Source organism: Xenopus laevis, chromosome 9_10L (assembly GCF_017654675.1).
Source record: "Xenopus laevis strain J_2021 chromosome 9_10L, Xenopus_laevis_v10.1, whole genome shotgun sequence".
Lineage (NCBI taxonomy): Eukaryota > Metazoa > Chordata > Amphibia > Anura > Pipidae > Xenopus > Xenopus laevis.
The window spans coordinates 115,454,975-115,467,840 of record NC_054387.1 but is presented as its reverse complement, the minus strand read 5'-3'; the positions used below and the strand labels follow the sequence as shown (position 1 = coordinate 115,467,840).

General features: G+C 43.5%; 1 protein-coding gene across 1 annotated transcript; it reads right to left on the bottom strand.

The window, feature by feature from the left end:
* Window positions 1–3,636: 3,636 nt before the first annotated feature.
* On the bottom strand, window positions 3,637–11,910 carry mcrip2.L (MAPK regulated corepressor interacting protein 2 L homeolog). The gene is given in 5 exon segments (NM_001086233.1): window positions 3,637–4,420; window positions 4,891–4,986; window positions 6,423–6,547; window positions 11,120–11,216; window positions 11,802–11,910. Coding segments are annotated over 5 exon segments (441 nt in total). The 5' UTR covers window positions 11,854–11,910; the 3' UTR covers window positions 3,637–4,349.
* Window positions 11,911–12,866: the final 956 nt, after the last annotated feature.

Here is a 12,866-nt window from a genome sequence, read left to right as displayed (position 1 = left end):
TGTAATAAATCCACCAACATCATTGTGCTGGGGTTTTCTGGATAACTAATCTTTCCGTATTTTGGAGCTCCATGTCTTAAGTCTACTAGAAAATCATGTAAACATTAAATAAACCCAATAGGCTGGTTTTGCCTCCAATAAGGATTAATTATATCTTAGTTGGGATCAAGTACAAGCTGCTGTTTTATTAATACAGAGAAAAAGGAAATCATTTTTAACAATTTGGATTATTTCATTCTAATGGACTCTATGGGAGATGGCCTTTCTGTATTTCAAAACCTTCTGGATAAGGGGTTTTCAGATAGCAGATCCCATACCTGTACTTTTTATTTGGATTTCCAAACAACACCAGTTAGGGAATCTCTTGCTCTGTGTATCAGTACTTGATGGACTTTTCTGGTTGGAGCCCTCTTTTGAGGTGCAGCCTTTGGTTAGGGATGTTCACAGCCAGATTGTCAGTAAATCTGAATACAACAGATCCAAGATCCATGGTTTTCTTTCTCAGGCACTGATGGAAGGCCAACGTATTTCCATATAATACACAAAAGCCATGAATATCCTGTAAATTATTTCCTTATAAACGGTGAGTTCTGATGTCATCAGTTATAAACGGTGAGTTCTGATGTCATTTCTGTCACATGACTCACTGAAATTTGTGTATTATAATAAATAAAGTACCCCCAGTTGTAAAATATGAGGATATTAGAAGTTACCTCGGAGTTCCATGACCTGTATAAAAACACTCGGCCTTCGGCCTCGTGTTTTTATATGGTCATGAAACTCCTCGGTAACTTATAATATCCTTATATTTTACAAGAGGGGGTACTTTATTCACTATATAATCATGTGATTTTGCATTGGGTTTGCTGCAACCAAGAAATTATATTTAGCAGTTTAGGTACCCCAAGTCTTTGGATTTATGATCCGTGGCACCAAAAGGGTGCAAACCACTACTCCTTCTTTTGGTGTTTTGTTCCAGTGATCATTTTTAGGGTTTAGTTCTTTTTTAAGTCCCTTTTAAAGGGGTTGTTCACCTTTGAAGTAACTTTTAGTATGATGTAGAGAGGGATATTCTGAGACAATCTGCACTTGGTTTTCATTTTTTATTATTTGTGGTTTTTGAGTTATTTAGCTTTTTATTCAGCAGCTCTCCAGTTTGCAATTTCAGCCATCTGGTTGCTAGGGTCCAAATTACCCTAGCAACCATGCCTTGCTTTGAATATAAAACTGGAATATGAATAGAGTTGGAAGAAGATGACAAATAATTAAAAACTATAAAAAAAATAAATAATGAATATGAATCGAAAAGTTGCTTAGAATTGGTCATTCTACATCATACTAAAAGTTAACCCAAAGGTGAACGACTCATTAAAAGCTCAGTCAAGGGCAAGTTTGGGGCATTGTTCCCTGCACGCTGATTTTCTGGAGCGCGTAGGAAGTATGACGATGACCAGCCTTCACTAAGATCAGATAAATACAACAGAAATTTGAAACTCTGATTGTGTTCATTTTTCCTACTGCAGGATGCCAGCCTTACAAGAGGCAACAACAGAAATCGAAATTGTTTCTTCACCCTTCAGTTATATATAAACAATAGATATAATAACTGGAATGTAAATCTATGAGCTGTGATTACAGCCATGACTTAGTGCATCATATTGGGTAGCATAAAACTGCTGCAGAATCCTTTCTGAGCTGCAAGGGGCGCACATGTAGGAAGCGGAGAATAACTATAAACAGTTTCACCTCTGACTTTTGCCACATACCTGGAAAACAAGGGCCTTCCCTTTTACCTCTCTGTGAGAGACTCTGTATCCAAGCCAATGACTTCACATAACCAGATGTTCAGGTTTTAAAGTGACAGCTTTGTATTTAAGCAAGGGAGGGGTGTAACATGAAGAATACTGGTGCCTCTGGCAGAAGGAAAAGCCACAACAAATAATAAACCAGGCTGAACTGACCTGCCATAGTATCAGGGAATCTGCTGCAGGACCCAACTCCCCCTACGACCATAATTCCTCTGGGCTTCATGGCCCCAAGTGTTGATTTGCATCAGATAATTGCACTTTGCACACTGCACTATGTCCATAAATGACCCTTATTGCGTCAATATTCTGTTTCATTGAAGCCCGAATGTGCTTCATTCACCCAAATGCAAATAAGTGCAACAAAAAAAAGTCCATAAAACTCCCAGTCAAATGGTGCAGAGCAGTGGCATAGCCTTTGGCCAGAGTCAGGGCTGTATTCCGGTCCAGTGCCGCTCTAGGTACTGGATATCTTCACACCCATTCTGACATGACATCGATGGAAGTGGCGTTACTTTCACTGCGACCTGCACCCGATACCCCCACCCACCTCTGCCATATATATTTAATGGCAAAAATGTTACATGCTATATAGGCATCGAAGGGCCACCACCTTAAAGCGGCCCTCCAGTGCTTATATGGACAGAGAGTCACGTGCCTCTCATGGGGTGGGGTGTAGACATACGTTTCTTAGTGAGGACTTACCCCACCCACTTCAAGAACAAAAATACTACACTTGATCTTAGCCAAAAGGCCGAGATAATATGCTGTACATGCAGCGGCCAATAATCAGGGCCACCATAAGGTAGGTATGGGGGTACTGCAGTCAGTGGTGCCAAGAGACAAAGTGAGATTTATGGGTTGAGGATGGGTAAAGACATATGTGGGAGTAGGCGGGTTTCGGCAAGACTGGGGTGGGTAGGTATGTATTTACCCTATAGGCAGCGACCCTCGGATTCCTATATAATAAATAAAATTAACAAAAAAAAAAACACCATCCTCCCCTTCTGACGAATACTTTACCTTGAAATTTGGCAGAAGAGGTGGGGGTTATACCTGGTGCCAAAAAAGCATAAGTGATATCACGGTAGGTCATGACATCACATCCGCTGACATCACTGCACATGTGCAAAGAGATGCGAAGACCAGACCAAAATACATCGCTGTGGATAAGGGTGTGGTCACGCATTCTGCTTGTTGACATGGGCTCTGCCCAGGTGACCAATGGGTTAATAATCGGGGCCCTACGTTGTGGTATGACTCTGTATTGGTTCCCTGCCAATAAATGACTAACACATACAGTAGCTGTACCCTAGACTGCACTTACGCTTCCTTATTAGCATTTATGAATGACACTCAACTTAAGGCCTTGGCCATGACCTCTGCCCGGTCCAGTTCTGTAGAGAGAGGCTTCAGTCTGGAGCCAGAGTATTTAATCCATCGCTGAGCTGCTCTGTAGACTAAGGTTAATGTGCAATGAGCTTGAGCCTGCCAAAGGGATACATTCCTAACTTCCTATTTATTCCTATTATTTGTCAGTGTTTGCACTCTTACACATGAGATCACTGGAGTGGCACTGGCATGTGACAGTTAATGATGGTTACTGACGCACCATTGTATGCCTCTTTGTAAAGAAATAGACACACTGCAACGATCATAATGCCTTCACTCACCCTAAATCAGAGCGGTTCCATGGAATTTAATGACCCCCCCATACACATATAGAGCCCTATGATGCAACATGTTTGGCCCGTGCCCGTCCTGAACACCTGGATTGTTGGTTAACCCCCCCCCCCACACTTCCCAATGGCTGAACTCAGTTATTTCAGACTGTGAGGCAAAAACCAACTTTATTTAGAAAAATAGACATTTCCCACTCTGTACAGAACCCTCCCATAAAAAAGGGGGGACGGAAGGAGAGTTTTCCTGGACTTCATTTGTTGGCCAGATCTAATTTCTTCTCACTCAAGCCAGACAACTACCTGACATGGGGCAACATCTGGTTGGCTGAGGCACACTCTGAGTTAGAGATATGGATCTCTGCGGGTGCATTAGTTCTGGTACCAATCATTGCACCCCTACATCACTGCTGCTTAGTGCTCTGAGTCCATTGCATAAAGGCAGCGTATTCTGCTGCTCATGGATTGAAATCCAGGACTAAGATCCTGTTGGGGGGGGGAAGTACCATATATTAATTGGGCTTCCATGATGGTAACCAGTACCAAGTCATGTTGTGCGATGTCAGTCAACCAATAGAAATCCAGGCTCCTGAGACTGAAACTTGCCGCTGCTGATACTATGCCAGCACATGATGGGTTCTGCTTCCTCGTCTGCTTATACAGACTGGAGAAATCAGCAGCACCAGGAGAGGGGTAAATGTCGCTGTAGTGCCTTCTTCTTCTTCTTCTTCTTCTTCTTCTGAGCACAGCTTAGCCTTCCCACTTGGGGAAAAAAAGTGCAATGAGTCTGTGAACAATGACGCGATCATCCTATGGGGGGAAGACGAGCTTTTGCGTATCCCACTACAGGGAATAAAAATGGCCGTCAAGCGCAGTTCTCAATGTTGGCTAAGAAGCGCTCTGCCCACCACTCGTCCAGATCTATAGGAACAAAATCTGCGGAGAAAAAAAAAGAAAAAACAGTGAATGAAGATTTTATTTAACTTCGCAGTTTAACACAATATTTTTTAGTCCCTTTATTCATGACAGGTTGATAGCTCTAGCTTAATCGGTCCTTGACTTCAGGTTAGAGAGTTATCATTTTGCCCAATTAGCTGCATGCCTAATTAGCAGTCAATTTATAGGAACGATGCAGACTATGCTGGTTGCTGTGCAGCCATGCGGTTTGTGCCCACTTTTAGGGGTGATATGGAAACCCCCTAATTCCAGGCCTTGTGTAAGCCAGATCTAGAAAAACCCACTCATTTAAAACATCTCCCTTTTCTTCAACAAGATTATCCAGTTCTGGCATTTTAAAACCTTAAGCTTATTTTGGATACACAGAAAACAATGACGTTTTTACTTGGTCTGGAATTCAGCGACGTCTCTGTTTAGGATGGTTAATGAGGAGGCTTAGCGAGTCTTACTTTTGAGGTGGGTGTCGGGGCTCTGATCTTGATATTGCTGGGGGGTGCATCTGCTCTGCTGTGGCTCCTCCATCTGATGTTTTACATCTTGCCAAGCTGAGAAAGGAGCAGGGGGGGAGGGAAAACAAGAAATTGGGGTATTTAACTATAAAAATGTCAAAGCATGTTATATAATACATACAGAATAATCTGCAGTAGCTACAACCATATTTCTCGAAATGTTTATTCAAAAACAGACCTTTTCCGATTCGAAAGGAGATTTTAGGACTCGGTTAACAATGCCACAGGAGCAAGTGCTTGAGTATTAAATTTATGTGGCTAAAAATGGCATATTTTATATACTGAACTTATTGCACGAGGCTAAAGTTTCAGCTTGTCAATAGCAGCAATGACCCAGGACTTCAAACTTGTCACAGGGGGGTCACCATCTTGGAAAGTGTCTGTGACACTCACATGCTCAGTGGGCTCTGAGCAGCTGTTGAGAAGCTAAGCTTAGGGGTCGTTGCTTATTATCAAGCAGATCATTAGGTTTGTCTGTAATATAAGATGATACTACAGGGCTGATTATTAAATTCTGATGCTAATTGCACTGGTTTCTGTGCTGCCATGTAGTAATTATCTGTATTAATTACTAATCAGCCTTATATTGTGACATTTCTATTCTATATGTACTGTATATTGTGAGTGGGTCCCTAAGCTCAGTAAGTGACAGCAGCACAGAGCATGTGCAGTGAATCAGTAGAAAAGAAGATGGGGAGCTACTGGGGCATCTTTGGAGACACAGATCTTTACTGCTAAAGGGTTGTGGTTGCCTTGGGCTGTTACAGAAGCACAAAACATCATGTACAACATTTATAGACTACTTAGTTAGGCTTTAGTTCTCCTTTAAGGGGCATTAAATGATGCCCCTTTGTGCCCATGCGGGGGAGCATTGTACCAATGGCATTAGTTTGTACAAGCCAGGTGCTGCACCTTGCAAATCTTTGATATGATTTTAGCAGTGAATAGCTGGGCCTCAGTGTGCTTTGCAAAAAGAATGCACTTGGCCTTGCCTCATAGCAGAAAAATAGTGGTTTATTCTGCCTAGAACAGGGTCTCGCTAATATGAACCACTATTTTTCTGCGAAGACCTGTGAGTGTGGGCTCCTCTTTCAGTTGTATATATATATTACCATAATGGAGTGAATTTAGGATCTGTAATAAATTGTTCAAGTACATGCACTATACAGTTATCTATTAAACACAGTAAAGTGCATGAGCAGCAGCACATTGTGTTTTCAATGCACAGCTAGACTGATTTCTTCCACTGGTATAGAAAAACACCATATGTGCCATTAGCCTAAGGCTTAGGTGTACCTTGTATTATAAAACTGCAAACCCATAGCAATCAATGAGAATTTCACTTTCATTGATCTCACTGGAGTTGACCAACTGACTGGTTGCTCTGTGTACCGCCCCCTGAACAGAACTGCACATGTTTGTTGGATTGGACCACACGGACCCAGCCTCAGATGTGAGCTTTCCAAACTCACCTTGATATATGAATCGGACGTTCTCTTCGTGTGCCAGTGTGTACACCTCTCTTTCTAGTTCAGGGCCTGGCGTCTGGCTCCTCTTACCATTTACACGGTTAAATACGAGTTTTGGAGGTGCATTGCTAGAGGTCAGAAAGGAGAATCAAATAAGGAATAAACGGGTTACAATATTTTATCGACTTACAATTCCAGACATTTTCTGGTTTGATAAAAAAAAAAAAAAAATGAAATATTAAAATATCACAATCTTATATTACGTCAGCAAACTAAATCTTATACATTATTAAAGGATATATTAACCATATAAACGCTTCACATTTCTTTCTACAAACACCCCAGAACCGAGCGGGAGCTGCTTTATTACTTGCCTTCTGATATACTGTAAATAATAACAAGTGTGCCATGCAAGCAGTGAATAAAGCAGCCAAATGAACATTTGCAATTATGGTCCTTTAGCACATGACAAAGCCAGTTGCAGGTTTATTCCTATAGGTAAATGCTAGGGTCTGGAAACAAATACCGGCCTTCTTATATAATGTATCTTTTTTCCCTATTATTAACATTGGGATCAACCATAACTACAGGGTTACTGCACTGCTGCCAACGACTACAAGGTTACTGCACTGCTGCCAACGACAACAGAGCTACTGCACTGCTGCCAACGACAACAGAGCTACTGCACTGCTGCCAAAGACTACAGTTAACTCACTGCTGCCAACGACTACAGAGTTACCTCACTGCTGCCAACGACTACAACAAGTACAGGGTTACTGCACTGCTACCAACGACTACAGGGGTACTGCACTGCTGCCACCTTTTCTGGAAAAAAAATTACCGGCCTTCCTATATATTTATGTTTTTTCCCCTATTACTAACATTGGGATGAGCTGGCCAGATGGCAACCCTAACTGCTGCCCATGACTACAGGGTTACTGCACTGCTGCCAAAGACTACAGAGTTACTGCACTGCTGCCAACGACTACAGAGATACTGCACTGCTGCCAAGGTCTACAACAAGTACAGGGTTACTGCACTGCTGCCAACGACTACAGGGTTACTGCACTGCTGCCACCCTTCTGGGAAAAAAAATACCATCCTTCCTATATATTTATCTTTTTTCCCTATTAATAACATTGGGACCAACCATCATTTTTACCAGCCAGGCAATGCGATAAAGTACCGGCCAGGTGGTAACCCTAGTTACTGCACTGCTGCCAACGACTACAGGGTTACTGCACTGCTGGAATGTAGACTGTTAGTAAAGTATGCCTGTATCTTAAAAGTATTAAAGATTTACCAAATCAAACCCCACTAGAGTTTTGACCAGGCCCTGGAATTACAGGCCCTTTCCCCTATTTTCTCCTAACAGGACATGTTCTGGGCTGCGAGGCTGGAACTTTTCACTATTTACAACACTTCCAATGACTGGCAATAAGAAGAGACGCCAATTACAGACTTAGAGGGATCAAATGTCAGGCAAAATTCAAAGGCAGGGTTATTCAGGTACCATAGATGAAACATTTTACACTTAGAGGCACATTTATCAAAGATCGAATTTTGAATTCATGCAAGTTTTTTTTTTTTTAAAAAAAAAAAACAAATTTTTTAAACTCGGTTGAATGGAATTGACCCAAAAACTTTAAATCGAATTCAATTTGGATTTTTAAAACTCAATTTTGATCTGCATTTTTTATGGCTTTTGTTCATTATTAAAACCCAAAGAAAAAAAATGGGAGGGCACACTGCCTCATAAGGTAAAAAACAACCGTTTATTGAAACATTAAAAAACAGGTGGCTGCAGTGTAATAAGCCACCTGTTTTTTAATGTTTCAATAAACAGTTGTTTTTACTTTAATGTGGTGAGCCCTCCCTATTGTTTTCTTTTTGGACATTTGCAGCTTGAGGAGCTCTGCTTGGGTGTGGGGGACGCAGACGCTGAATCCTCTTCAGTCCCTCTGGGATGATTTATGATGGGAGCAAGGGGGGAGTCTGAGCTCTATCAACTTTATTTTTTTCATTATTAGACCTTTTTGTTCAGCGTCTTTGCAGTTAGAAATTTTAGCTGCTGTCTGGTTGCCGGGGTCCAATTTACCCTAGCAGCCAGGCAGTGGTTTGTCAGACTGGAGTATGAATTCTAGGGGGACTGAATAGAAAGATAAGCAATAAATAAAGTTGTAGCCTCACAGAGCTGTCGTTTTCTGGCTGCTGGGGTCTGTCACCCCCATTTGAGAGCTGGAAAGAGGCAGAACAAAATGGCAACTATAAAAGACAACTGAGACCAGATTAAAAAGTTGCTAAAAGTTAGCCATTTTATAACATGTTAAATGTTAACTCCGTCCCTTTAATAAAACATACACAGGTTTTTTGGCAAGTTGGTGTTGTCACTGACAAGTCCAGACAGGCCAGTCTGTGGCACTATCATGGAGTCTACTTGTTCTACTGGCTCTGAAGTGAAACCTCTCAAAACATGAGGTCAAAGTTCAATCCCTATGAAACAGTGAGGCAGAGGGGGCGGAGCCTTGTCAAGGACACACACAAGGACACCAGCAGTGCCTGACCACTTTAATTGAAGCAGCCATGTCAACTAACTCAGTGCAAGCGACACCCCAACCCTGTGTGTGACATGGGCCTTAGCCATAAGGTGAAGTTTTGGTGCTGCACCACACATTGTACCCTGCCTGCACCGTCCTGTCCCAAATTTGGGGGAAATTCTCCTCCCCCCACTGAAATAAAATGGGATTGCCCTGCAGGCCAGACCAAGACATCCCTATCCTGTCCAATGGTATATGCCGTATTCAGGGGCACCAGGCAGGTAGTAAGTGGAGCAGCACATAATATGAAAAGATATTGGAGCCCAAAAGGACCACAGGTCACTGACAAAATGACATCATAACTGGAAAGAGAACGAACTGCAATAGGCTGCCAGAAGCATTCTGGGAATTGTAGTTCACTCATAGCTTGAGCCATGTGCTCTCTTCCCATTCCAAATGGCATCAATAGAAAGCGCTGAAAGACTTCATATTACTGCAGCGAAGAAACCCCTGCACATGCTCACGATGTGTCACTTAATAAGACAATAGACACCTACATATAATATATATATATATATATATATATATATATATATATATATATATACACACACACACATACATACATATTATACAAATACATTCTGCCTATTTTCCATTTAAATCTCTATTTTATTAGCTATTTTTTAATATAAAGCAGTAGTAATGGAGCATCATCTTGCTTTTACACGTACCCATCCTACCATTAAGTAGTTATTTGGTTTAAATTGGTTTAGAGAGGCTGTGCCGAGCTCTGTATAAACAGCCCCTTCAATTTGTTGCGACAGAAGTCCATAATGCAGAGCACACTGATTACATTACCACATCAGTATAGGGGGGCTCAGTAAGATACCAACTGGCCATTGGTTCTGCCGGGTATTTACCCCCACTACACAACTAGCTCTTGACATCCCCCTCATCTTCTTTATGAACCCCCATAACAAGTGCCCTTTGCCCTAACAGTATTACAAAGCCCTTTAATTTCCCAACAATTCTACAGATTAGATAAAGGCAACATGTGGCTCTTTAGCCCTTGCTGAACTACAACTCCCGCCATGCTAGAGTCCTCAGCAGCCACTTGTGGAGTAGCGACAGCTACAGGAAACCTGAAGGGGTGGTTCACCATTCACTATGTTATAGAAGGGCCAGTTTTAAGCAACTTTTCAGTCGGCCTTCCATTATTTACTTTATAGTTTTTGAATTATTTTCCATTTTCTTCCGACTCTTTCCAGCTTTCAAATGGGGGTCACTGACCCTATCTAAAAACAAATACTCTGTAAGGGTCAGGGCACACAGGCAGATTCGGGGAGATTAGTCACCTGGTGACAAATCTCCTCTTCTTCGGGGTGCGACTATAAACTTCCCGAATTGCCTCCCCGAGCGCCGTTCCTCGTCAGGCAACTTCAGGCGACTTTGGAAAACAAATTGTTCCGAGTGCCATCCCGCCAGTGATTTACATTTTAGACGGCGGGAAGGCAGTTCGGGTAAATTAGTCATCCGAAGAAGATGAGATTTGTCGCCAGGTGACTAATCTCCCCGGATCTGCCTGTGTGTCCTGGCTCTAAGGCTACAAATGTATTGTAATTGCTACTTTTTATTACTCATCTTTCTATTCAGGCCTCTCCTATTCCAGTCTCTTATTCAATTGCATGGTTGCTAGGATAATTTGGACCCTAGTAACCAGATTGCTGAAATTGCAAACTGGAGAGTTGCTGAATAAAAAGCTAAATAACCCCAAAAACATAAATGATAAAAAACGAAAACCAATTGAAAATGGTCTCAGAATAGCCCTCTCTACATCATACTAATCGTTAATTTAAAGGTGAACACCCCCTTTGAGTGGTCTCAGTCACGGTGAAAACGCTAATCCACAAAAAAAAACCAGGATGGAGTTAAACAGCGCCGCGTTACACCCACCACCCCGCCCCTCCCACAAACACACCTCCCTCCCAAGCCGGTCACGTGACAATGACACCGTGCACATGGTCACCTCTGCACAAGGTCACGCAGCTGCAGCGTAAGAAGCAGTTCAGCACAAATAGGAGAGGAGGAGGAGAGGAGCAGCATGGCAGCTCCACACAGCTATCACTCCCTATAGACTGTTGCAAGGAGGAAAGTGCTGACCTTGGGAGGGAGTCCCAGCCGTTGGATGTATTGGGGATGAGAAGCTGTTGTTTGTTCTTCAGTTCCTGCAGTTTGCTGTCAATCTGTTGCTTGGGGCCTGGGAAGGACACACACGGGTTGTAGTGAGATCAGACAGTAGTAGCAAGATGTTATACAGTGTATGAATAAACCCCCTCAATAAGAAGCTGCAGTAAGACTACAATCCCCAGCATTCCCAACCATTGAGCCTAGCGCTGAAGCATGCTGGGGATTGTAGTCCAGTAGCAGTTTACCTGCAGCACCTGAGTCTGGTTGTACTATAGACGCGTGTAAGCAGCCGGGTGGACTCAGGCACGAGTGTATAGTAAGCTCAGCCAGTACAATGTGATGATTCGGGTCAGAAAAGCCCATAATAATACAGAATGACAGACACGTATCTGAGCTCTGCTCTAATCTCCCCTTGGCGTGACATTAACCCTTCAGAGGGCAGTAGAAAGGCAAAGGAGCTGCCATGCAGATTGTACGATCACATGCGCTAACTAATGGCCTTACACATCCAGGGCTAGAGGGGATGCCGGGAATTGTAGTTTGCCAGCATGTCACAAGGTTATTCCACACGCAGCTGCCCTGTACCTGTAGGATTAGTATAACTGATGATGGTTAGCCATTGAGCAGTGTTAGGAATCGCAGCGACAGCTCGTACCTGTTCTCCTCTGGGTCGTTAGCTTGCTGGGCCCTCGGGTTATGGTGTACATGGCAGCAGCGTGGTGACTGGGGCACAGGCAGGATCGGATGCCCCTCACAACACAGGGATCAGGAGACTGGCAGTGACTTTTGACTGCACCAGCTGGCTCTTTAAGAAGGCATGTGTTGCGTGACACGCCCCCCTAGTCTCTTAAAGAGGCCGCAGCACTTGGCACAGCGCTGTCTGGTTATTCAATGTTTTATGCAATGCTCTCGGCCAGCAAGGTCTGTATAGGCTGCACCCAGTCGCAAGAGACCACTGTATCTGCTAGTGAGTGAGGATATTATGCAAATAATAATAATAATGTTTTATTGTGCAATGCTGTACAACTGAAGGTGCAGTGACACTGGCAGAACAGGTATCAGGGTCCGGAACTAGGGGAGTGTACACAGGGCTGGTCCTATCAAATGTGGGGCCCAATTGGGACCATGTTGGCGGGGCCCCTAGACAAAGTTTTGCTGGCTCCCAACACACCAAGTATTTAGGAAAATAAGGGCATACAGGCACAAAATAGAAAGGAAAGGGGCAGACAAGGTAAGAGAGTGAGAGGAGTTGGGGGCAGGCCAGGTAGCATCATGTGCTGGGGGAAATATTACCTGTGCTGCCCTCTGGTGCGGGGCCCCCAGAGGCGCAGGGCCCAATTGGTCCAATAGGCCGGCCCTGAGTGTACAATAGGCAGTGCCTCGGGTGCAACTGGGGGTCTCAACTGGAAGGGCAGCAAGTAAGGGGAGATCTGCATAGAGGACGGAGTAATGGGGTGGGTGGGGGAAGAGTAACCACAGGATGGGGTGGGGGAGGGTATGGCAGAGTGGATTTGAGCAGGTGTGGGGGGCAATTGGCATTTGGGAACAAAAACTACTTGGCCCAGTTCTGGTCCCACTAGGGTGGTGAGGCATTGGTGGACACCAGGTCTGGACTGGGAGACAAAGCAGACCCAGGCATTCCAAGTACACCGAGACCCAAGTAGCCCCCACCAGCCCAATAAATAGTGAGTGTCTATGACATCTTACAGCAGCCCCTCTG